General features: G+C 42.9%; 2 protein-coding genes across 2 annotated transcripts; both read left to right on the plus strand.

Moving 5' to 3' along the window:
* Positions 1-4,058: 4,058 nt before the first annotated feature.
* On the plus strand, positions 4,059-8,216 carry LOC142929721 (dual specificity tyrosine-phosphorylation-regulated kinase 3-like). The gene is made up of 4 exons (XM_076071491.1): positions 4,059-4,928; positions 6,026-6,083; positions 6,355-6,503; positions 7,643-8,216. The coding sequence occupies exons 1-4, from the start codon at positions 4,890-4,892 to the stop codon at positions 7,781-7,783; spliced, it is 387 nt and encodes a 128-aa protein (XP_075927606.1). The 5' UTR covers positions 4,059-4,889; the 3' UTR covers positions 7,784-8,216.
* On the plus strand, positions 8,208-19,056 carry LOC142929183 (dual specificity tyrosine-phosphorylation-regulated kinase 2-like). Its single transcript, XM_076069894.1, has 9 exons — positions 8,208-9,038; positions 10,357-10,492; positions 13,456-13,537; positions 14,485-14,651; positions 15,238-15,298; positions 15,416-15,533; positions 15,814-16,044; positions 16,769-16,998; positions 18,018-19,056. Exons 1-8 carry the CDS (start codon positions 8,881-8,883, stop codon positions 16,953-16,955), a joined length of 1,140 nt encoding a protein of 379 aa, XP_075926009.1. The 5' UTR covers positions 8,208-8,880; the 3' UTR covers positions 16,956-16,998; positions 18,018-19,056.
* Positions 19,057-26,481: the final 7,425 nt, after the last annotated feature.

Here is a 26,481-nt window from a genome sequence, read left to right on the forward strand (position 1 = left end):
CCGGGATTCATATTCTTGGTTCTTTCGGTAAAGTCACGTAGAAGAGAAACAATACAATAATAAAAATATAAAACTATAAAATTCTCACGACGTTTCGACTGCAACACAAGCAATCATCATCAGGTGTGAAAACCACAACAAGAAAATTTGAAAAAAGTGGCGGTTTTTTAACGTTAGCACCAAGGAGAGCGAGATGACAGTTTATTGAGATGGACGAGTCCATCTATGTTCGGAAAAGAGGAGGGGGGAGACGAAAATAATGGATGCGGTCTGAAAGCCAGCGTAAGCGTGATCAATTAAGTCCCAAAATGGTTTATCAAATCCTTCCAATGATTGCTAAGCCAGAATCCATCTTCTCGGTTGAATTGTCTGTGTTTGTATATGTGGATAGTCTCATGAACGAATCTCTCATGGTAGCCAGATGGCTTGCAAAGAACCTCTGTCTAGGAGAAGTCAATGTCATCTGAACCTACTGAATTATAAGTGATCTGCCACGGCCGAGGTGTTGGTCCTACCGTGTTTCAGGTCTGCTTTGTGTTCACGAATGCGGTCCGAGACATGGCGTTTGGTTTCTCCAATGTAACTACTACCACAGAGGCAACTTAGTTTGTAGACACCAGGGTACTGTGTGTCCGGAATCACATCTTTTACAGACGCAACCAGATCACGGATTTTATGTAATGTGTTGAATCGGATCTGGATCTTGTGTTTATTTAAGATTTTGGAGAACTTTTTTGTGAATCCTACAATGTAGGGTAAAGTGATGGTTTTGAAAGGCTCCTCAAGAGGGTCCTTCTTCATGGTTGGAGTGATAGCTTTGCGGATTGTGTCATCGGAATAACCATTAGCCTTAAGAGCTTGGTGTACGTGCTTGAGTTCATTATTTTATTGTTTCCCTTCTACGCGACTTTACCGAAAGAACCAAGAAAAATGGAGTTATGATTATATATGCTGTTACCCAAAAATTATCCACAGCAATGCATGAGTTTGTGTAGCACTTTGATTTTGTGCATTGAACGGGGTCCCATTTTTATTTGGAATGCTCTTAGCTAATAACATCCGGTAATTCAGCAGCATTTGTTTAAACCAGCCTAACTGCTAATGAGACCCACAATATTTAAACTGGTCCAGTTTGCTTGCTTTAACAAATGCTGCTTGATAATATTTTTCTGGATAACTAATAGGCTGATCGACTAAAACGCGTTTTACTTGGGAACACAATTGAGTTAATCCTGCTTTATCCACAATGCTCCATGGAAATGCATAAAAAAATTATAGACAACACTATTAAAACTTCCACCTTTACCTGTGTCTAATGGTCATACTTGTTGCTCATCTATAATATGCGTTAAACGTGTTGGCTCATCGGTGGCCAAACTGATTTGCGAGCCCTGTGCAGCTCGATAGAGGCTCTGTCCAATGTTTTACTTTTCAACACGATGCACCTTTTATTTGAAGCGGGGAAAACAACATCTGAAGCAAGTGGAAGCGACCTGAAGGTCTGGCCACACACGTTGCAGCTATACGGCTTCTCGTCCGTGTGCTTGCGCAGGTGTGTGTGTGTCTTGAGGTCACACGGCTGCAAGAGCCCGCGACCAAACAGCTGGTAACGCTGAAGGCCGTATTTGGAAGTGCCTGACTTAAGACTGGAAACGGGAAGACTTATTCACAATTTGGGCAAATCGCCCGATGAAGCCGGTTGTAATCGCCATTGAAACATCGTACTAAAGTTGTAAATGTCCGTTTACTCTTCGACATCGGTGTGCTGAAGTAAAATTCATTGGTACGTTGTGTGTATGTAACGTCTTAATTGGCTGTGGTGGTGGTGGGTTAACAGCACTGATATTTGCGTGATCTAACCCAAAAAAAACTTTTGAGAATAATATTGATCGCGAAAACCTACATATTAAACAGATTATATAGGGGGTTTTTTATCACTCAATGTTGGTATCAGGTTGTGGCCAGAATGAATGAGTAAGTGTAATGCAACAGCCCTTTGTAAATTGTACATGTGGAGCTGTTTCCTGCCCGTGTACAACCGAAAATAATTCGGGTCGTCTTGGAGAATATAAAATATCAAAATAAATAAGCACACCATATACTTTCGTGACTGCAGTAATTGCTGCAGTCACGAAAGCTTTGAATCAAGTATGAACCACCTCTACGGGGAGGTATGAGGTCTGTGTCTTTGTGTTGCCTCTGCTTGTGCGTCTGCCTTTGTGTCTTGGCTTGGATTTGTGTCTCTGTGCTGTCTCTGCCTGTGTGTGGGCCTTGGTGTTTCCGAGTGTGTGCTGCCTTTGCTCCATGCATACCTCCTGCTAATTTGTCCCATTGTCTCTCAGCCTTACCTTCTCTGCTTATTTAAGGCGACTTCACTCTGTGCTTGTCTCTGCGCTGGTTCGCTCTACTTGGATGTGTATGTGTGTGCGGTCTGTATTTTAAATTTCATACTTAACTTGCAATTTAGCATTCTTTGAAATAGCGTAATCAACCAGACTATGCGTTAATTGTTTTGACCGACCGTCTGTGTTGCTTTATATGGTTTCCAAATTTTGCTAAACCCTGTTTGTTTTGGTGTGCTTCTCTCTCTGTGTCCCCTGTTGTATCTGTGTTAGTTCCCCCCTACTTGGGTGTCTGTATATACATCTGGGGTTATGTGTTTCCCCTCTCTCGTAAATTTAGCTCTTCTGTATCTGATGATGGCTGCTTATGTTGCAACCGAAACGTCGTACGCTATTATGTTATTTTATTATTTCTTATTTATAGGTGACTTTACCGAAAAAAAAAACAAAGAGTAACACCATATACCCCCATTCGCATTTCCGTCTCCGTATCATATATATAAAAAAACATTTCTTACACATCATCTTCACGGCCTTAAATCGGTAAAGTGCATCATTTCAGCAGCATTGTTATAGCCCGCCAGTGCAGCACAGCAACATCAACTGTTGAACTGAACTTCCATGCTTCTCCGCCTTCACCCACCCACCCACATGGACGAGCGTGGCGATGATGCGTGGCCCAAGATACACCCGCAATCTGCGGCTGCGTGGCGAACCCCCTCATCCAGCAGTGGAATAACAAGACGGCACGCGATTTTTGACCCCCACCCCCATAGTCACACGGCGTCACATAAAGTCAGACCCCCCCCCCCTCTCAAATATGACGTCACAAAGCTCTGCCCCCCCCCCCAAAAAAAACCATGCTTCAAATCGCTTTAAACTATTGTCATTGTAGTGCGTATTTAATGTGGCGCTGCACTCTGATGTTGTAGGAGAAAACATTTATTAAAAAGTCTATTTAATAAAGTAGAACGTGTTGTCTATATTTATTTGAAGTTGCGCATTTTGACGTGACGTCACATTTCTCTTGGTTCTTTCGGTAAAGTCACCACGTAGAAGGGAAACAATAAAATAGTAAAAATATAAAACAATAAAATTCTCACGACGTTTCGACTGCAACACAAGCAGCAATCATCATCAGGTGTGAAACCACAACAAGAAAATTTGAAAAAAGTGGCGGTTATTAAAATTTTATTGTGGTTATCACATCTGATGATAATTGCTTGTGTTGCAGTCGAAACGCCGTGATAATTTAATTGTTTTATATTTTTATTATTTTATTGTTTCCCTTCAACGTGACTTTACCGAAAGAACCAATAATATGAATCCCTGCAGTCACGAAAGCTTTAAATAAAAATTTAAGAGGCGTTACAACTTTGTGGGCATCGCTCACGGGCGTCACGCGATGCCAAACATCCATTGGGTACGGGGGGGGGCAAAGTGGGGTGAAGTTAATGAAATAACTATTCCTGCTCTTTATACTACTGTACTGTAATGAGAACTACATCGTGGCTGATGGTAACAGCTGTACTATACTGTACTGCAGCTCGAATCGGCACCTCCGATTAGCACAGCTGTCTACGTGCGGTGCGAAAGAAGTCCAACATACTGTACACAACACGTGTTGTGTAATACACGTGTAATACACAACACGTGTATTACACACAACACGTGTTGTGTGTAATACACGTGTTGTGTGTAATACACAACACGTGTATTACACACAACACGCGACCCCCCACGAACGCCCACGTGACACTCCGCGCACCGGATGCCGTGACGTCGCTACTGACGTCACTATCCGGATGCGATTAACATAGCGCTAAACTTCGAGGCGGCACGCGGCACGAGCTACGGCTCTTGCCACGAGGACTCTGTTTTGAATGTTCAATAGTGCGAGTACGAGTTTGCCGACGAGAGATTTAGCCACGGTAAGTGATGGTAATGGTGTTGAGGACGGTACATTGATCTTTGTCGTGGTCGTGTTGATTGCAGTTGGTTGCTGGTGGCAGTGGGGAGATCTGCTCTTTGCTCGTGTTGAGTGTTGCAAGTGATAGTTACGTGAAGATTGTAATTGTAGTGATAGGGGTGATGGTTTAGTTGCTTTCTGGTGGTGATTGTGGTGATGTCAGAGACAATTTCCGTGGTGGTGCTAGTGATGCTAATGGCGATTGTCGTTTAGGTAGATGTTGTTGGTGATGGTTGCGAAAGGGCTCAATAAGCTATTAAGCTTCATGTCATGGGTAGTGATTTCCAGGTGGTGTAAATTCCACATTCCTATGGCGAGGCCCATATTTAAATATACGGACAACTAATTGATTAACACAAAGTGGCACTTAATTTTTTCACGAACTCTTCAAGGATGAAAGGTTCTCAATCTTTAAACGGGGATTTGAACTCCCTATTGAAGACAGTTCTGGGAGAGTGCCACACCTGCTGGAGAGATCTCCCTTGCTGCTCTAAGCTTGGTCGAATGAAGGGTGCTAAAGGAGGTTATTTAGGTTTTAATGCTATCTTTGTGCTGTGTTCCAGAACGATCTTTTGGAGATGGATCAACTCGATGTTCAGTCTGCAATTGTGCAGCAGGTCAGTAACACTCTTGACAGCAAACTCTTATAAGCAGACTGCACAATACAGAGACGAGCTCACTTCTTTTTTTATTGTAGAGTAGTCGTGGACTACGTGTTTCACTGCCATTCTAGAATAGAACGATTACCATTGACCAATAAGCTCAACACACAGTGCAGGCTTTCAGGTCACTTCACCACCAAATGGGTTTATTACTAGTTCAACTGACAGCAAAGAATCAAAGTTCCACCCCCACCCCACATCGTGTAAGCTCTATAGACTTTTGGGGCAAGTGCTGTTAGTAAACGCCTATTATAACTAGTACCACAACGAGCCGTTTTACCTAACGGTACAGACACGCTTACACACGGCAAACTCACGACACAGTCAAGGCAATTTCTTGTCAGCTCAGTTCGCAGTAAGGGACTCTAGTACTCGTGAACCAACCAGGAGACACACGAGCTTATTACACAGCACACGTATTGGCAGGTGCTCTACTTGGACTTTATGAATGCGTTCAGGTTCGTGACCTGTAACCAGTTTCATAAAATACCTTTAACAATTCACCCTTTTGCCATATTTGTGTAAATTAGAAATCAATGTATAATGCAGTTAAAGATGTTTAATGGAATTGGCCACAAACCTGGGAATATGGGCACCGTTTAATATTCCCAAAGTGTCAGATTATTTGACATCATCGAGGTGCAATATACTATTATTCGTGAATATGTATGTCTTGGATGCTGCTTGGTGTAGTGGTTTCCACACCAGAGGTCGCTGCTTTAATCTCCGAGCATGGCAGTTCAATGGGGCAAGTTTCTTAAATACCACCCAACAGTATACAGTAAATGGGTTCACCGCAGCTCGTCGATCATGCATAGTGAGGTAAAGCGTTGACCTTTTCCAATATATGAGGCCATCACGGAGGTGCAGGCCAAAAAATACTCTCTAGGGTAATCCTCTGAGAGCTTTGTGCGATTTAGGCCCTTCCACAAGCACTCTCTCAGTGGGTGTTTGTGTGTGTACCACTTTGTCTCTGTATATATGTCCATGTCTGTGTGCTTGCCCGCATGTTCACGCGTGCCGCTCTGTGCGCATCTCCGTGACAAAAACAGGCAACTCCATCGGATGAAGTCGTCTTCCCAGTGGCAGGGATGAGCTGCACACCACAAGGTTTTTACTCCACTTTATTCAGCATCATTCACCACATGAATTACTGCCACACTCCTCTATAACAAACACACATCATATCTATCTAGAAGACCGATCCCTAAATGGCTTTACAAATCCGATAAGAGCACACATACAAGAGGCCCAAATCGAGTCTCTTTGTTAAGTGTAACATGATGTGCTTGATTCATTTGTGATCTTAATTACGTGTGTTGCACACGTGAATATGTGCATGAATGACCATGTGTGTCTTTGGGCATGTGTGCGTGTGCAGAACTCTTGGACAAATTCAAAGACAGAATGACAGAGCAGGAACGTCAAGAAATATTGTGTTTCAATGAAGTTTTTTATTTCAAGATTCGTTCGGAACGAAATGGCCCTTCCAATGATGGCTACGATGACATCGACGGCCACTACATTCCGGTAAGCCTCTCCAATATGGGCCATGTTCATTGCAACTAAATCATGCATTCCACTATAAACCACAACATCCCTTACACGCACGTGTATACCTAATAAGTTGCTAATGATTTTCTGTGTGAAGAACACTGAAACGTTAAGCTACTCAACGTCCTAGTTTTGGACATTTTCAGAAAGGCTCTCCTGGTGCCACAAAGCAACTACACAAAAATGTGGATTTTATCTCGATTAAAATATTCTGGCCTATTGCTCAACTATTGATACGATCTAAAGGTGGGGCTACCTGAGTAGTGGGTGGGGTTGGCATAGCCTAGAATGGGCCTATGAGTATAGTATGCAGGGCATACAGAGTGAGGCCACTCACTGTGTGGGTGGAATGTGGGAATTGAATGAACATGGCTATGTAAAAGTGACACCTGTGATCTTGAGTTTTAAATCTAGATTTAACAGTGCATCGCTCCAGTGGCTTCCTAATATCGGAAGGAAGAGCATTCCAGACGGCCGCAGAAGTGCACTCAAAGCGCGCGATGTGGTGACTATCTTTGTCATCATAAATACAGATGAAGGACATTCTATAACCCACACTTTTCATAGAATGATTTAGTGGTTTCCAGTGTGAGGCAAAGATGTATTTGGCAGAGACATCAGGGAAAGCTCAGACATGTTCATGAGTTTCGATTTAAAGCTTTCGTGACTGCAAGGATTCATCTTCTTTGGTTCTTTCGGTAAAGTCAAGTAGAATGAGAATAAAATAATAAAATAAAATACCACAATAAAATTCTCACGACGTTTCGGCCACAGCACAAGTGGCCTTCTTCAGGTGAAAGGAACAAACCTGTCGGGACGACAGAGCTTCAATGAACGTTGTTAAGATTCGTAGCGTCTTTTAAGCTGAAGAAGGCCACTTGTGTTGTGGCCGAAACGTCGTGAGAATTTTATTGTGTTATTTTATTTTATTATTTTATTCTCATTCTACGTGACTTTACCGAAAGAACCAAAGAAGATGTTCATGAGTGTGGGAATGTCAGACCAGTGACTAAGAAATGAGAACTTGAATGAGCCGTGTGTTTAGACTGAGTATTGTTTGAGCACTCAGAGACGGCCCTGCTTGAGTACTGAACACTTGTGTAATCTTGTTCTAGATCACGGGTGAACACCTGGTGTACCGCTTCCAAGTACTGAATGTACTTGGGAAGGGGTCCTTTGGGCAGGTGCTCCGATGCCTGGACCACAAGACGAAAAGAGAAGTGGCCATCAAGTTGCTAGAGTACACTGCTAGGTAAGTTTGAACAAAGACATGAACCACATTAAAAAATACATCTGAATTTGTGAAGATAACCATAACTTAAAAAAATCAATTTAAAAGTGTATTTTGTTTAACCTCATGAGAACTGAAGAGACCAGGATAAGTCTCATTTGCAAGAGTGACCTGGAGCATTAGTCTGCCAGTAGGGGGACAATGATTGCACAATACAAATTGAGGAATTTGTGGTGTAGGTTTCCATATTGGCAAACATTGTACCCAGTTCAAAGCACACAGTGGCATACTCTTGCAAATAACGTCAGGTGTTCTTTAGCATCCATCGAAGCAGACAGCATGCATTATTATGGTTATACACCCGCAGTATTAATCAGGGCGGCTGCTTGATTCGAACCTTGAACCTCTTCAACGGTTGGCGAACGTGCGACTGCCAGGTCATGTATCCATCTCCATCAGAAGCTGTTTCTGTATGAGTTTATAATTTCATAAATGTCTTCAAACACCATCAAAATGATGTTTGATTTGTCATGAAGAGGCAATATGTAATTTTTTAAGGTTACTGCCACGTGAACGTGGAGTTCACACCACTGACCAACAACGGGGATGAGTGCTGCCCTTTTGCCCATTATATTATATTCTTCTATATTGCAACATGTTCAGGCACTAAATACCAATGCCAAGGAGGTCTGCTAGCCACGAGGGGTCTTCAGGAAAGATTTTTTTTTTCAACTTTTGCAATTCCGCATTAAAGGAGCACAGACCACAGTGCTTCACAACATCGTCCACAGTTTCGGTTGGAGGAGCAGGACACTTTATACCTTACTCGCTTAACATAGCTCAAAAACCACAGTGATCACAATCCAGTGGTGCAACATTTTCACCGCACTGAGATGGGATGTGGTAACCCCTTCCGGGTAACGACCATCGACAACTTCCCAACCGATTGGTGCAGCCTCCCCAGTTGGCCGCTGATCACGTCGACCGGGCAGGGACGACGTTGACGTTGACCGGGATGAAGCGCTCACAGCCATGACTCTGGAGCTCTGTTGACCGCGCCATCCCATGTGCGTGATAATGCATAAAAATATGCAAGACTTAAGAGTGGGGTGAGACTCACCGATGCATTCCCTCCACAGAAACGACCTTCAGAAATGCAGAAGGGAGGCGCATATCATGAATGCGTTGCAGTCCAAGGACAATGAAAATAACTACATTATTAGATTTATCGGACATCTTATGTTCAGAAAGCATCCCGGCTTCGTTATGGAGCTCATGACGTAAGTAAAAAAATCACATCTGTGCGCCAACATCGTGTTTATCTCAAGCATTTTTTTAAAACGTGCAGGTAACATTTGATGAAATTCAGATTTAAAAAAATGTTGTTTGACCAGGTGAGAACTCAAGAGACCAGGATGAGTCTCATTTTCAACAGTGACCTGGGGCATTAGATTGCCAGTAGGGGGGCGATGATTCCTAAGTTGTACAACGGCAATAAATTAATTTTTCGGGTAATTTTCGAATTTTTAACATCGGCTGTGAGACAGACGCGGTGTGTGGTATTATTACAGCTGCATTAATCAGGGAGCCTGCTGGATTCGAACCATGAACCTCGACGAAAGGCGGGGATCATGCTGCCATTAGGCCATGTCACCACCCATCGGATTGTACCAGCCCTTTCATGTTAAGGCTTTATTGATAGTTTTTAAAATATGAAAGGGACACGGGTGTCTCCTTAACGTGGCACGTAACTGTTTATGATGCAACGATGCTCTCCCACCTTACTTAATACATATGAGCTGAGTGGTTACCACCATTTTACATTGTACAGCACATTAAAACATAGCACTTCATAATAATTACAAATACAGTAAACGATGTTTCTCGTTATCTGTAAACAACATTGTTACCTACCGCAACGTCCTGTCTCATCCATTACCTTTATCATGAAACCAGATGCAACAGCAAATTCTCATAACGAGCCCTATGAGCTAGGCGATGGTGGTGCCCGCCTGTAATCCAGCACTGCTGAGGCGAGGGTTTGGTGGGTCACACACATTTTGCGAAACTCCCTACCGTGGGCGTCGAGGTGCCCATACCCTGGCTTGTCGGTAGAGAGCAGTACAACAAAAGTGTAGACTACCTGTTACACCTGTACGGGATACAGTATTGCCCCCTCGGAAGTGTGGATTTTTGTCTGGGTGCTCCGGTTTCTTCCAACATGTAAACGCTCAAAAATTTTTTTTATAAAATACCTTAATATGTACAAGACCGCAGAGCTTAGGCATCTGTTGGCGCCTGCTCATGACTTTGGTTGACTTGCTGTTTGTGGTTCCTCGTACGTCTGAGAATTGTTCTCTTCATATTACAGTGAAGTGATTACTGTGCATGTTATAAGTTGATGTTATTATATTTCTCAAACCCAATATGCAGGTCATGTTTCATCATCATTCCCCTGGGAGAAATTTGAATTTGGTTTTACATGATAAAACTCCTAATCTATTGTAAAGCATAATTCCTCCAGTTCATGAAGCGATCCTAAGCATTGACCAAGATAGTCGAAGGTGGACTAACCATTGACGATATCTTGTCTTGCAGCATCGACCTCTTTGATCAATTCCAGGACAACTTCACGATCTTTGCACCGTCAAGAATCAGGCTCTATGCAAGATCCATGTTGAGGGCCCTTGCAAAACTTAAGAAGGAGGCCATCATTTATGGCGACCTGAAGATGGTAAGTAAATACAAAAGCATACTGCCGTTATTCATGGATATGTGTTGCCTTGAGGCAACTGTGGAAAAATAAGACCTATACTCTTTGGTTCTAGTCGGTAAAGTCACGTGACTTTACCGAATAGAACCAAAGAGTATGGATCCTTGCAGTCACGAAAGCTTCAAATCTAAAATAAGACCTCTCTCGTAACTCAAAAAATTGAAAACCAAACAGCCTGCACCTCATACCGCATTGCACAACAATAATGCTATTGTTTTGCTAAATGTATAAAAAGTAATCGACACTTGTTTCAATCTAGGACATTGTCTAATCTCTTCTTGCTCGAGAATACACTCTGCAGTTCATTTGAAGAGATTCTAATTTACATTGGTCACAATCACAACACTCAAAAGCGATAATTACAATTGGCAATGTTAGACAAGTTTCTGACACGAGGAAAAGGAGATAAGCACCTGTAACTTATCCTAACGAGGGGGACAGGTCGGCTAAATAGAGAGTGATTCAAGTAGTACAGTTTGTAGAACACGAACAGATAATCCGCGCTGTGTTCCGTCCTCCTGAGAAGTGAGCGACTCGACGTCACAAGACCACAGCTCAATCTCTCAGCATGGAGTCTTCCCAAATCTCAATTATGGTAGCAGCCACTTATCATGTCGAATAACATTTAACATTATGTTCTTTAACATTTAACAAGAAGCATCTGCCCCAAAACATCTTTAATATTTAACAAGAAACATCTGCCCCAAAACATCTTTAATGCCTCCTAAACTTCCCACAGTCCCACATAACACTGCATAAACGAAACAATGTGTACTTATATAGTTATTAATAATAAATACATATTTAATATGGAATTATATTGACATGCAAATTAGGCAAATCAAATTTTACTGACAATAAACATATAAAAACAACTATTAATCAGGAATATAACCTCTGCAGTAACGCCGATTCTGTTCACCAAATTAAGTGAATATTAAATGGCTGCTACAACGTGGCCATTTTGTGCATTCGCAATGAACCGCACAATGTAACACAATAACACCAATTCTAGATTTGAAGCTTTCGTGACTGCAAGGATCCATACTCTTTGGTTCTATTCGGTAAAGTCACGTAAAAGTATAAAACAACAAAAAATAATTAAAACAATAAAAAATTCACGACGTTTCGGCCACAACACAAGTGGCCTTCATCAGGTGAAGGGACCAGCGCTGTCCTCGAGACAGGGACCAGCGCTGTCCTCGAGACAGTCTGGTCCCTTCACCTGATGAAGGCCACTTGTGTTGTGGCCAAAACGTCGTGATTTTTTTATTTTTTGTTGTTTTATACTTTTACGTGACTTTACCGAATAGAACCAACGAGTACAATAACACCAAAATGTTATCAACTTTCACAAAAAAGCTACTTCTATTTTCATCACCAAAACGCTCTAATCATCTTTCAACTCCGTTATATCTTCATTGGTTCTTTCGGTAAAGTCACGTAGAATGAGAATGAAATAATAAATTGATAAAATAAAATAACACAATAAAATTCTCACGACGTTTCGGCCACAACACAAGCGGCCTTCATCAGGTGAAGGGACGAGACTGTCTGGAGGACAGCGCTGGAGCGAACACAGCCAAGCTCAGACCGCGACCTTTAAGCTGTGTGAGAAGAAACAGAGCGCCTTGACAAAGGAATTAGCATAGAATTTAGCATTGCAATAGCTGAGTGATTAGCTTGTGACTGGTCACAGAAATGGCTATGTTAAAGTCAAAGCCTACACATCCACAGAGGTACCTAGTACAAATCAAACAGGAGAATTTAGCATTGAAATAACTGAGGGATTAGCTTGTGACTGGTCATAGAAGGCACTCTGTTTCTTCTCACACAGCTTAAAGGTCGCGGTCTGAGCTTGGCTGTGTTCGCTCCAGCGCTGTCCTCCAGACAGTCTCGTCCCTTCACCTGATGAAGGCCGCTTGTGTTGTGGCTGAAACGTCGTGATAATTTTATTGTGTTATTTTATTTTATCAATTTATTATTTTATTCTCATTCTACGTGACTTTACCGAAAGAACCCAAAAAAGATAAATGCTTGCAGTCACGAAAGCTTTAAATTCGTTATATCTATTGATTCGAGTTGGATTGATCAAAATAAACAAGTTAATAAAATGACTAACCACGAGGCCGTCGCCATCTTATTATTAGATGTCCCGCGCAAAAACTGAAAATTAACAAAAACAACTGGAAAAAATAATTGAACATCTTCACACCTGCAATAGTGACGAGGCACACCCTCCACCTCACAACACCGCAGCTAAATATCTCTGTTAATAGGGATTGAGCACCAGTGTTATTAATTTTCTAGACCCAAGTATTTTGAATATAGAAATCAACTTTGATATCATAATCTTAATTGTGAATATCTTCATTACCACCAATAAGTCAGTCAAACGTCAATTAACATTACCGAGTTCCTGTCATTCGATTAACATTAAAGTAATATGATTGTAACAGTTACATATTATATTCTTAGTTTTTTCGGTAAAGTCACGTTGAAGAGAAACAACAAAATAATAAAATATATGAAAATATATTATATATTTTATTATTTTGTTGTTTCTCTTCAACGTATAAAATTATATTTTATATATATTTTATTATTTTGATGTTTCTCTTCAACGTGACTTTACCGAAAAAACTAAGAATATGAATTACTGCAGTCACGAAAGCTTTAAATAAAAAAAAAGTTACATATTATTGGAGCTAATGTAAACTCTACAGTGCACGTGGGGCTCGGGGTCTTATCCCTAGTCATCATTGCCTTCTCATATAATGACGAAAATGTACCCGTCTCTCCGTAGCAATTAGCAGAGTGCACAATTATACGTGTTGATTAATCAGAGGTGAGTTCACGCCGGCCATCCATGCCATGAGCACTTTTGAACCTTAACCACTTTTATCCCCTGTTATTTTTCCTAGGAAAACATCATGGTCAAAGACCACGCAACCGGCAACATCAGGATCATTGATTTTGGCGCGAGCATCAAAATGACGAAACCAAGTGAGTAGTTTTGCTTGTGTTTTTTCGTGTGAGGGTGTGTGTGTCTGTGCGTCTTTGTGAATCTTTGTGAATATACGAGTGGGGAGCGCTAGTGCAGCGGTTAGCGCGGTGCAGCGGTTAGCGCTACGCACCCGGCCGCCCCGAGTTCGATTCCCGCTCACGGCCGACACCAGTGACGATTATCTGAACCGGTCCTGGGACTCCCCGAGGTCGACTCAGCCCCAAATGAGCGCCTCGTGCGGTGTGTAAACATCGCCACTAGGGAGACAAAAACAGCCTGGCGTGCTGCTGGCCCCCCACCACCTCGTGTGCCGTGCCGGCCTTCATAGGTGCTCGCTAACAGCACTTGCCCCAACAGTCTGTTAAGGCTATACGGGGGATCTTTGTCTTATATGTGTGTTGGCACAGAGGGGGCATAGTTGGTGCATATGCCAGTCATCTCAGTTCGTCAACCCATGGCACCTAGATATCTTTCGTGATATGTCAGTGAGACTTCGACATTTCACGTGGCCTCAAAGTGCACCTGGCCTGGCACAGGTCCCGTGGTGACGTCACTGCTGCTTAGTGGCGAATGGCGCCTGTTATTCGTATGTGTGTGCGTTTGGAAACGTGGCATGGTGAGCAGCTTTACAATGCACTACAATCTTAGTGACTCAGTTATTATTCTCAGCCATAGAGACCCTATCAGGTCATACAGGCCTTAATAGGTGTTTGCAAACAACGTTTTTACCAAATGTCAAAGCGTCTCTTGGAGTGCCGCTCACACTTTTCCATTTCTGAGCCAGTTTTAGAAAGGTCCACATTCATCTGCTGGATAGAATGACCAATTTTACCATCCTACAAAATGTAAATATTTTAATCTGTGTGCACTCAAAAATCTAAGTGGACAAATAACGTGCATGACCTTCTCGCTCAATCGGTGCTGTCCATGTGTGTGTGGTGCGCAGTTTTCGGATGTTTCGGAACGTGGAAATACATGGCTCCAGAGATGTTCCTGGGCCTCCAACTCACCTGCGCAGTGGACATGTGGTCCCTGGGCTGCGTAATTGCTGAGCTCTCTTCTGGCTACCCTCTCTTACAGACCACAGGAGATTATATTGCCCAAATGATCACGGTACCTGAAATATGCCAAAATATAATCTCATTATTTATGAATTTGAATTGCAACCAACAGCAGAGCCCATGGCTTAGTTTTAGCTGAGCCGGCTCACAATGCTAACGCCGAGTGATGGTCCATTAGTCGCTAACAACCATATAGGAGACTGCCGTGGATTGCAATCTGTGGAGCAATTATACTTTTGGCCTCATTCCATGGGAACAAATGTTGCTCTGCTGCCAGTATGTACATAGAGAATAGACATATCTTTAATGTGACCAGACACTAGTTGGACACGTATGATGTGATTTGGCCTTGTTGATAATCATCACTCAGAGCGACAGACTATTACCCTTTCCATTCTTCGGGTTCATTGTTCATCCCTGAGGTTCATGAAGTAACTTTAATGGGCAATATTTGTTCATTAAGTACCCAATAATTAAAATATATGGTAATGTTGTAAAAGCATGTGCAGTCCTTGTGAATAAACGTTTCAGTTTTAGAGACATTTACATTTGAGGAAGTCTACTGTATGCATGTTTACGATACACACAGTCCAATGACCTAACCCATGTATATTAATTTCACTGTGACCTGTGCACAGATTTTTGGTCTCCCACCAAGGTCCATGATTGATGCTGCGACCGACATGGACATTTACACCGGTGAGTGGAGAGGAGGTTGCTACTTCTGTTGTCACAATTATCCAGGCAAGCATTGCCGTAATGTACTTTGTTCGTAATCCTCGGAAACCCGTTTCACTCATTTTCTCTCCAACACAGACAAGACAGGGTGCCACAGGGTGAACGGCAGGAAGGTCGTTCCAAGCACCACCTCTCTTAAGGAAAAGCTTCGGACTACGAACAGAGAGTTAATCGATTTTGTTCAAGGATGCCTTGAGTAAGATATACCTGTACTGTCTACATATGATCTTAATTCATCATTATTTTCGTGTTCACCATCAGCACTCTCGTAAACAGAGTGCACATTACTAGGAGTGATGTTTACTGACAGGGAGTGGCTTTGTGTCATAACAGGGCAATATTTCATGCCTTGTGCCTTCTTGTATTCGTTTGCATAATGAAGGTAAATAATTGCATGTGCCACACCTCCACCCCATTATTCGAAGAAATTTAGACAGTAAATGAACCCTGACGATTCACCGTTCATATCTTGGCAGGTGGGATCCCGCTCGCCGGCTCACGCCTGAGGAAGCTTTGAACCACAGGTGGCTTCAGGACGACACCAAGGGCGAAAGCCATGCTAGTCACAATGAACAGGATGCTGTGGACGCATCGATTAAAATGGACGAGATCGTGGAGGTGGATCGTGTGAGCCAATGCGAGCAGAGATGGACGAATGATTCTGGGTCAGATCTCGATGAAGATTTTGTGTCAGCCAAGAGCCAATCGTGAGTCTCCACGTGCACGTTGCATCTTGAAGAATATTTGTGTTGGTTAGGTTCTTATGAAGTGACTTTGATGTTTCTCCCTGCTCAATGCTTTCTCTCTGCATGCAGCTCTCTTTGAGACGTTGCTCTTTCTCCTCTGCAGTCTGGAACTGTCCTTCCCCAGCCATCTTCATTGTCGACTTCATGCTCTTGTTCAACTCTAGGCTCCAGATCTTCCTCTTCTCCTCTGCCTATAACTCTAGAAAAGAATCAGAATATTTATTTATACTGGAGGAATTTGATGAGCTATGAAGCTCTTTTTCACGGATGTCCAGTATGATGTCCAGCAGTACTGGACATCATTCTAACATTGGTTTTCATTTATAGATTGGCCCCTGCCATGGGAATGTGGAATTCCCACCACTCTGCTTGCTCGTTTGAGTGTGAAAATGCTTTGGCTTTTCTTATCTTCAGAAGGGTTTGGGGTAGTGATAGGTGTAGGGGCAGTGATCTACTTGACATCTGTAAAAAAAAAGAGCTTTATAGGTCATAATATTCCTATAGTCTAAATAAATATTCTGATTCTGAACATATTCTGATAGGGGTAGACCTGGTTGTGGCTGGGGGCAGGGCCAGGGAGTAGCAGTAGGATAGATAATGGAATTGTATTGCAGTAGGAAAGTTTCAGCACAAATAAAGAAAGGCAGACAGAGGCATAACAGTGACCCTTGCAACTCTCTTTCAGCTCGAACGCCAGTTTCTACACTGCCCTGGAATACCAACGCAGCCATCAAGCGACCAGTGAAGCTGTCGCCAACACCGGAGCGAAGGCATCGAGGGGGCCTGGGCGGAGATTTGCCCGTGTGCGGCAGCGACTCCGGACATTTCTTAGATTTGTCCGGAAGCATTGCTGCTGCAATGCGGAAGAATAAAGGCCCCATCGTTGGCGCACCCCACCACTCCAGTACAGTGGAGGTAAGGGTTTGGTGGGTCGCTCCCTTTCCGTGGGCACCCGTATCCTGGCTTGCCAGGAGAAGGCAGCACAACAAAAATGTGGACTCCACCTGTTCCGTCTGGATGGGATTGAGTGGTTTTCGCCTCGCATGCGTGGGGTTTTTTTTTTCCGGATCCCCAGTTTCCTTCGACATTTTAAAGCCACTCATTATTTGGCCGATAACACCTTGACGTATAGAGGACCTCAGAGCTTGGACAATTGTGGTTCTGTGGTTTCTCGCGTTGTGAGAGTGAGTGAGCACTGTGCACGTTAAAAGGTAAAAAAGTATTATATCTCGGCTTTCACGATCAATCTTAGATTCATTATTCGTTACTTTGGGTCAGATCGTCGAGGTATCTGACAATTTTCAGCTTTTCCCTCTACTGACAGCCAATCAAACGATGTTGTCACGTGGGCAAAAATTCCAATTTATTTGGATTTCAGGAAACCGGAATGTTGAAAAACAAGCATTAAATAATGTTACGTAAGAGATTACATTCAAAAATAAGTGTTAACAATAACTCAGCTCTTATTTTGAGATCTTTAACAGAAGCTCAGCTCTCGCGTAATGCATGCAAATCTTTCAGCTAAAGTACAATCAACAAGATAAATGTTCAATTTAAGAAAAGACCAAAGATCTGTATTGGAAAAGAAAAGGATTATTTTGTCTAAGAGTTCTGTTTTGGTGTAAGCTATTTATTTCATAATAATCAGAATCTTTCATTAACATAGCTTAATAATACATGATCATCCCGAGGAAATGTATGTGAACATTACGTCACCGCAAAATATCTTTCCCACCAATTTTACATGGAGAAGATAAATCCAAATTTGTATTGCACTGCATCCAGCTGGCTGCTTCTCTCGTTGGTGTTCCACTCCCTTGTCGCACGATGTCATGCAGCATCTTGAGACACGACTGGAGACCTGCTGCTGTGTGTCTTGAGTGCTCTGTCCCTTGATGACCCCAATGCTTCCCCTGGGTTTGTGCCCGGAACAGGTGACGTCACCGGGGGATGTCGACACCTGGAATGGAAGAGGCAGAGACCCCAGACCCCAAGACATCCTGCAACCCCCCACCACCCCACCTGCACACACCCCACACACACACCCCACCCACCCACACACCCCATCCACCCACACACACCTCACACAGACATACCCCACACACACACACACCCCACCCACCACCCACCCACAACACACACCACACACAGACATACCCCACCCACCCACACACACCCCATTCACCCACACACACACCACCCACACACACCACCCACCTACACACATCACGCACCCACCACCTATGCACACACACACCACCCAACCATCACCCACCAATAACACACCACACACACAAACACCCCCCCCCCTCCTTTCTCTTGACTTACTGTTAATGAAATAGCTAAGGATGTTTTTAACTCGTATATAATAATAACTGTAAATATATATTAGTTTAGTTTTACCGTGTATTGAATTTAGAGGAAGGCCGTCTCACCGTGAAAGTATTCATGCAGAAGATTTAAATGTGCAATACGTTTTACTTTCATGCAAGTTTGTTTTTAACTCGTATATAATAACTGTAAATATATATTAGTTTAGTTTAATCGTGTATTGAATTTAGAGGAAGGCCGTCTCACCGTGAACGTGTTAATGCAGAAGATTTAAATGTGCAATACGTTTTACTTTCATGCAAGTTTGTATTTAACTCGTATATAATAATAACTGTAAATATATATTAGTTTAGTTTTACCGTGTATTGAATTTAGAGGAAGGCCGTCTCACCGTGAAAGTATTAATGCAGAAGATTTAAATGTGCAATACGTTTTGCTTTCATGCAAGTTTGTTTTTAACTCGTATATAATAACTGTAAATATATTAGTTTAGTTTAATCGTGTATTGGATTTAGAGGAAGGCCGTCTCACCGTGAACGTATTAATGCAGAAGATTTAAATGTGCAATACGTTTTACTTTCATGCAAGTTTGCAAACAAGCCTCGTGTTCAGTATTTTGTAAATACAAATTTTTCATTTGTAGCAATGTTTCTTGGCATTTATGGTTTTGTTGGAACGTTTATTAATATTGTTTTACTTGTTTGCACCACACACACACACACACCCCACGCATACACACACTATTCACACACCGTGCACACCCCACGCACACACACAAACCATGCTTGCACCCCACGCACACATGCACCCCACACATATACACACACCCCCCACACCCCCCACACACACACCACGCACACATACACCCCACACACACACCCCATGCTCACACCCCACACACACACCCCATGCACAAACTACACACACACCCCACGCACACCTACACCCCACACACACACCATATGCACACACCACACATACAGCCCACACATACACACACACCATGCATTCACCCCATGCACGCACCCCGACTAGCGCTTAGGTCAACTAGAACACACAAACCGAACCTCTCCACCTGGGTTTTCATCCCGGCAAACCGAGCGAGTGACCTGGCCATGGGTTTCCCATGTGAGAGAGAATTGGCAAAGTTCGGTGTGAGATGGTGACTCCCGGACCCTGTGGTAAAACATGGGTGAGTTTGACGCGAGACCACCTCCGGGAGAATCCGGGTAGAATATGATGGTGCACCCAGATACACGAGCACTCAAGGGGGGTAAGTTGGAAAGGGCAGGGAGTGTTGGAATGCAATAATACTGTTTTCCTGAGACAGATAGTGCGAGTGGAAGAATGACGAGTGTGGCCTTGGGTGCATCATCAACACATCGCGCATCTAAAATTATCCCTGATTATGACAATAAAACAGCTGTAAGTTGAGATGGAGAACACCAACGCAAAGGTGATGAACGGGCAGGCAACCCGGGGCTGTGCGAGGGGACAGCCCCATCCAGCCCTTACCCCCCCCCAACTCCCTCCGCACTAAATCCTGAGCGCTGCACTGCCGGACCGGCGTCATCCATGACTCCACCACGCGACGACCAACACCATCCACTCCTTCACCACCACCGAAGCCTAGTTGGTCACTGACACGCTTCGCACCCCACAAAAACGGTTTACACCTTAAATTTTGATTTAAAGCTTTCGTGACTGCAGTGATTCATATTCTTGGTTCTTTCGGTAAAGTCACGTTGAAGGGAAACAATAAAATAATAAAATATGTATAAAACAATAAAATTCTCACGACGTTTCGACTGCAACACAAGCAGTCATCATCAGGTGTGAAAAACAACGGCAAGAACATTTGAAAGAAGTGGCGGTTTGTATTTATTTATTTTTAAACGTTAGCACCACGGATAGCGATTTGACAGTTTGTTTAGATGGACGAGTCCATCTATGTTCGGAAAAGAGGAGGGGGGAGACGAAAAATTAACGTAGGCTGCGAGTGTGGAGTGTGTGTGTAAGTGGAGCGGTGGTGTAGCGGTGAGCGCGCTGCGCTATGAACTCGGCGTCCCGAGTTCGATTCCCACGTCCGGCCAGCACCAGTGACGATTATATCTGAACCGGGTCCTGGGCCTCCCCTAGGCCGGCCCTCCCCTAGGCCGGCTCGGCCTAGGGGAGGGCCGACCTTTATAGGTGCTAACAGCACTCGCCCCAACAGTCTGTTAAGGCTACACAGGGGATCTTTGTTGTTCGAGGTAGTTGAATACATATTGTGCTTTCGATGGCTCGTTGTGCGAGTTGCCATTGTAGCTTGTTTGATGTCACTCGCAATCGCACATGTTGCCATGTAGTAACTGTCCATAAATCGCTTGGTTATACAGATCGGGCCACCCTATATCTATAGTAAATTAATTTAATGTTTCGGTTTTGGGTCCCGGCACCGGATGGAATCCTCTGCACGTCCGATTAGCACGGTTGGCTCCGTATGATGCAAAAGAAGTTAAACGTACATACAATTGCGATGAATTGGAGAGTGTTGGTGACCAACCATGAAAACAAGGTTGAACATCGAGTACTAAAACACTGCTTTATGTACGTCCATGAAACCCTACGTGTTTATGTTCCCCCCTGCTCTTGTGTGCATATTATACTGTGTATATATTTATTCATTATTGCATATATTGATTTGCGTTTGTATAGGTATGTGTATGCATGTACTGTACACAGTAAAACCTTGGATTGCGAGCATAATTCGTTTCGGAAACGTGTTTTGTAATCCAAAGCACTCGTATATCAAAGCACTCGTACATCAGTTGTGATCACGTGACGCTCGGCAGTACAAAGCGTGTACGTACTGCTCGTATTGCAAGACCTCGCTCGTTTATCAAATTAATATTTATTTTAAAAAATGTGCTCGTCTTGCAAAACACTCGCAGACCAAGTTACTCGCAATCCAAGGTTTTACTGTATTTATTTAATTACTCGCGTGACGTTTGCGCGCGTGCATTTATTGTGTACTACATTATATTTACTAATTTGTGCGTTGTATGTGTTTTGTGTGTGTGTCTTCAGCCCTGATCTGTCCACTGCTGCAACGAAGGCCTTCCCAAGTTGCTGTAATCTTTCGGTAAAGTCACGTAGGTATAAAACGAATTAAATCACGACGTTTCGGGCGCAACGCAAGCGGTCCGTCATCGTGTTGGGACAACCACAGCAAGAAACAAATTGCTGAAGCGGAACTCTCTGCAACTCCGATTCGCCCACTTCAGCAGTTTGTTGCTTCCTGTTGGTTGTCCCACCTGATGACGGGCCGCTTGTGCTGCGCCCTAAACGTCGTGATTTAATCTATTTTATTTTCAACCCACGTGACTTTACCCAAAGAACCAAGCCCGCTGACCTGAACAGTTTATGTGATGTTTCCTTAACCCTGCCCGTGCTTTCTGGGAGAAAAACTAAATTTTTCTCGAGACAAACGCTTTTGGGAAAGTGTGAGAGAGTCCACGTATGTGCACGGTTTTTCGTCCTTGTTTTTGCAGCATTTAATAATTTCATTTCTTCTCTCGTCAATTTTTGTTCTAAGTTTAAGAATAGTTTCTCTATGTAACCTGTCTTTTCCATTTAGGATGTGTGAATGTGAGGAATTCTGACTTCTGCATTCAAAGATTTTCATTACTTTGGCACCATTATTTCTCCCGAAATGGTATTTTTTACATGCCTTAAATGTTGATTTTGTAGCTGAATTTCTGAATCACGGGTTGCATTAATTATGTGGTGCAAGGAGACTCAGATTATTCATTTACAACTTGCACATTGTTATATCTGAAGGGAAAACAGGGACGGCATTTTTATTTCAATTAAAAAAATATATACTTACATTTTCTGCATCTTAATTTCTATCTTTTATGTTTACTATTGCATTGGCAGTGATGTACAAATAACAAAAGCTCAACACGAATCGTCATTAACACTGCCCTAAAAAAAATGTCTGTTTTGGGCAATGTCCATCCCATCTTTATCTCGGCGATGTAAAAGGGCCATTCCTCCCAAAAGTGTCAACCATGATGATCACAGCATCGTTCTCATCTTAAGCTGATTTTGGATTCAACGTTTCTCACTTCCATCGATCAACTTCCAGGTTCTGCCGAGCTGGTTTCCAAATTCTCGACCAGTGAATTCGCCAAGTTGTTTTAAACCAAAGGAACACATTTCAGCATCATTCTGCATTTACCACCATAAAAAAATCACGTATATATGTAAAAGCATCATCTTGTTATTTATGCCGAAGGTGTTCAAAACCACCCATAATTGGGTCTGCGAGAAAACCTGACGTTGTTTCCTGGGAAATGCAACTTCTGCATTTCCCCCCATAGGCTCAGGCACGTGACACTACATAGTCCGTTGGGAATCCCAGCGGTGGTAAGCATTGTACATAGTTTGTGATCGTTGTCCGTTTGTGTGTTGTCAGCATGCCCCCCCCACCTCCTAACAGTGGTCTCATGTCACTAGCATTTAATCTTCTGCTGCTGCAACAGCAAAACTGTACATGTTTTAAAAAAAATATTGTTCAATAGGACTGACTTTTGTCATCTGTGGCAGCAGTATGTATTTTTTTTGGTATGAAGTACATTTGATGAATGAATGTTTTTTTCGAATAATAATTTTGAGCTAAGTAAATGCACTGCAAAGTTGTCATAAGTATCTTCTTTGGTTCTTTCGGTAAAGTCACGTAGAATGAGAATAAAATAATAAATTGATAAAATAAAATAACACAATAATATTCTCACGACGTTTCGGCCACAACACAAGCTGCCTTCATCAGGTGAAGGGGGCGAGACTGTCTGGCAGGACAGCGCTGGAGTGAGAGAGCCACGTTCAGATCACGGCTTTTAAGCTGTGTGAGAGGAACAAAGAGCCTTGACGAAGGAATTAGCATAAAATTTAGCATTGAAATGGCTGAATGATTAGCTTGTGACTGGTCACAGAAATAGCTATGTTAAAAGTTAAAGCATACACATCCGCAGAGGCACCCATTGTTAAAAGGAATTAGCATAGAATTTAGCATTGAAATAGCTAAGTTAAGGCATACACATCCGCAGAGGCACCCCTTGACAATGGGATTAGCATAGAATTTAGCATTGAAATGGCTGAGTGATTCGCTTGTAACTGCTACAGAAATAGTTACGTTGAAGTCAGAGCATACACATTCACCGAGGCACTTAGTACAAATCAAACAGGAGAATTTAGCATTGAAATAACTAGGCGAATTTAGCATTAAAATAACTGGGTGATTTGCTAGTGACTGGTCACAGAAATGACTACACATCTGAGCTATTCACAGTACTATATAGTGAACCAATAAAAACTAAAATATAAATTACCTTCATGTTATCAATAAACTCTATATTCTCCAATCAGCTAAGCTACCAACCATAAGTCGTTATATATCACAATGCTATATGGCGAAAAAATGGGTGGATTCTTACCCTCAAATTTCCGTACCACGGATAGCTACGGGCCCCGTTCAGACGGACGAGTTCGTCCATGGTCGGAACAGAGGAGGGGGAGAGAGACAGCTGCGAAGCCCTAGTATACTCCATGTTTTAAACCATACCATTAACCTTGGTGTGAGAGGTATTAAGAGGCAATGCTGGCGAAAGAGCTGCGGTCTGAAGGTCATCGTAAAATTACAATTAATTAAGAACAGAAATGATTTAACACATCTTTCCAGTGGTTACTAAGCCTGAATCCATCTTCTCGGTTGAAATTGTCTCTGTGCTTGTATATGTGAATGGCCTCATGAACGAATCTCTCATGGTAGCCAGTTGGTTTGCAAAGAACCTCCGTCTTGGAGAAGTCAATGTCATGTGAGCCCACTGAATTGTAACAGTGATCTGCCATGGCAGAGGAGTTCGTCTTACCGTGTTTCAAGTCTGCTTTATGTTCGCGGATGCGGTCCGAGATATGTCTTTTGGTTTCTCCAATGTAGCTACTACCACAGAGGCACTTTAGTTTGTAAACGCCCGGGTACTGTATGTCTGGAAGAGCATCTTTTACAGATGGAACTAAATCACGGATTTTGTGTACTGTGTTGAATCGGACCTGGATCTTGTGTTTATTCAGGATTTTGGAGATCTTTTTAGTGACCTCTGCAATGTAGGGTAAGGTGATGGTTTTGAGTGGCTCCACAAGAGGATCCTTCTTCATGACTGGAGTGATGGCTTTGCGGATTGTGTAGTCGGAGTAGCCATTAGCCCTGAGAGCCTGGTGTACGTGCTTGAGTTCACTGGTAATGTGTTCCTGGTCGGAAATGCATTGGGCTCTATGGTATAGAGTCTTGATGAGGCAGTTCTTCTGGGATGGATGGTGGTGGGAATCCGGTTTCAAGTAAGCATCTGTATGGGTAGCTTTCCTGTAGACAGAGTGGCTCATTGAACCATCATGTCTCCTTTTAATTAAGACATCCAGAAAGGGTAGTTTGCCATCTTTTTCGACCTCCATGGTAAATCTGATGGCTGGGTGTATGGAATTGATGTGGTCGCGGAATTGGTCTAGAGCAGGCTGGCCATGTGGCCAGATGACAAAGGTGTCATCAACGTACCTCTTCCATAAGGTCGGGCGTAGAGTGGCAGTCTGGATGGCGTCAGTTTCAAATTTTTCCATGAATACGTTGGCTACAACCGGAGATAGGGGGGAGCCCATTGGGGTGCCCTCAGTTTGTTTGTAGAAAGTTCCATTCCAGGTGAAGTATGTGTTGGTTAAGCAATGTCTCACCAGGGGGGGGTACATCAGTATGCAGTCCTTGATGAACCAGGTCTTCAATGATAGCGATGGTGTCAGACTTTGGTGAACAAGGACACCACATCAAAACTGACAAGCAGGTCGTTTGGGGACAGGGAAATGTCTTTGATTGTCGATACCAGGTGAGTAGAATTTAGTGCCGCAGAGGTGGTTTTTCCAGTGAAAGGTCGCAGTATATCAGCCAGAAAACGTGCCAGTTTGTAGGTGGGGGAGCTGATAGTAGAGACGATGGGACGAAGGGGTGTATCTTCTTTGTGTATCTTTGGAAGGCCATATAATCTTGGTGGTCTGGCAGCAGAGGGTTTCAACGAGAACTGTTTGTTCTCATCAATTAATGCTGTTGAATCAGAGATAATTTTGTTCGTTTTGGTGACCAGGCTGTTGGTGGGATCTCTTTTTATTTTTGTATAGCTGCCATCGTTGAGTAGTTCTTGAATTTTGTTGTTATATTCTGTTTTGTCCATGATGACAGTGGCATTGCCTTTGTCGGCTGAGAGAACGACAATATCATCCCTCTTTTTTAATTGAGATAATTCAAAACGTTCGTCTTTGCTGATGTTGCTAGGTGGCAACTTAGCGTTTTTGAGGGTTGCAGCGATTTCAGATCTTGCTACGTCTGCAGAGATGTGACTCAAGCCCTTGAGTGCAACGTCGACAATGTCTACATCGGATTGGTAACATGTAGACAATATGACTACCTCTTCGGCTGCCACTATGTCGAACAAATGTAGGGACAATTTGATTTCCAAATTCAATCACCTCTCCAGCAAAAAATCGGATCCACACACCGAAAAGATAGACGTCAACAAAGTCGTAATTAATCGCAGTAACAGTTCCATTTCTGATGGTCTGAAATCCGTTTTAGCTAAAGGTCTAAACTTTGCTGTCACACCGAGAAACTTACCGGTTAATGATATCATTGCCCATGTCGACGTTGCACTCAAGGGCTTGAGTCACATCTCTGCAGACGTAGCAAGATCTGAAATCGCTGCAACCCTCAAAAACGCTAAGTTGCCACCTAGCAACATCAGCAAAGACGAACGTTTTGAATTATCTCAATTAAAAAAGAGGGATGATATTGTCGTTCTCTCAGCCGACAAAGGCAATGCCACTGTCATCATGGACAAAACAGAATATAACAACAAAATTCAAGAACTACTCAACGATGGCAGCTATACAAAAATAAAAAGAGATCCCACCAACAGCCTGGTCACCAAAACGAACAAAATTATCTCTGATTCAACAGCATTAATTGATGAGAACAAACAGTTC

Source organism: Petromyzon marinus, chromosome 1 (genome assembly GCF_048934315.1).
Source record: "Petromyzon marinus isolate PM22_M1 ecotype Great Lakes invasive population chromosome 1, UKy_Petmar_22M1.pri1.0, whole genome shotgun sequence".
NCBI classification, from domain to species: domain Eukaryota; kingdom Metazoa; phylum Chordata; class Hyperoartia; order Petromyzontiformes; family Petromyzontidae; genus Petromyzon; species Petromyzon marinus.

Coding starts and splice junctions, on each gene's coding strand:
- LOC142929721 (XM_076071491.1), top strand. CDS start 4,890: ATGGATCAACTCGATGTTCAGTCTGCAATTGTGCAGCAG. Junction 4,929..6,025: donor AGTCTGCAATTGTGCAGCAG/GTCAGTAACACT, acceptor TGACAAAAACAG/GCAACTCCATCGGATGAAGT. Junction 6,504..7,642: donor TCGACGGCCACTACATTCCG/GTAAGCCTCTCC, acceptor ATCTTGTTCTAG/ATCACGGGTGAACACCTGGT.
- LOC142929183 (XM_076069894.1), top strand. CDS start 8,881: ATGCATTCCCTCCACAGAAACGACCTTCAGAAATGCAGAAGGGAGGCG. Junction 14,652..15,237: donor ATATTGCCCAAATGATCACG/GTACCTGAAATA, acceptor ACCTGTGCACAG/ATTTTTGGTCTCCCACCAAG. Junction 15,534..15,813: donor TTTGTTCAAGGATGCCTTGA/GTAAGATATACC, acceptor ATATCTTGGCAG/GTGGGATCCCGCTCGCCGGC.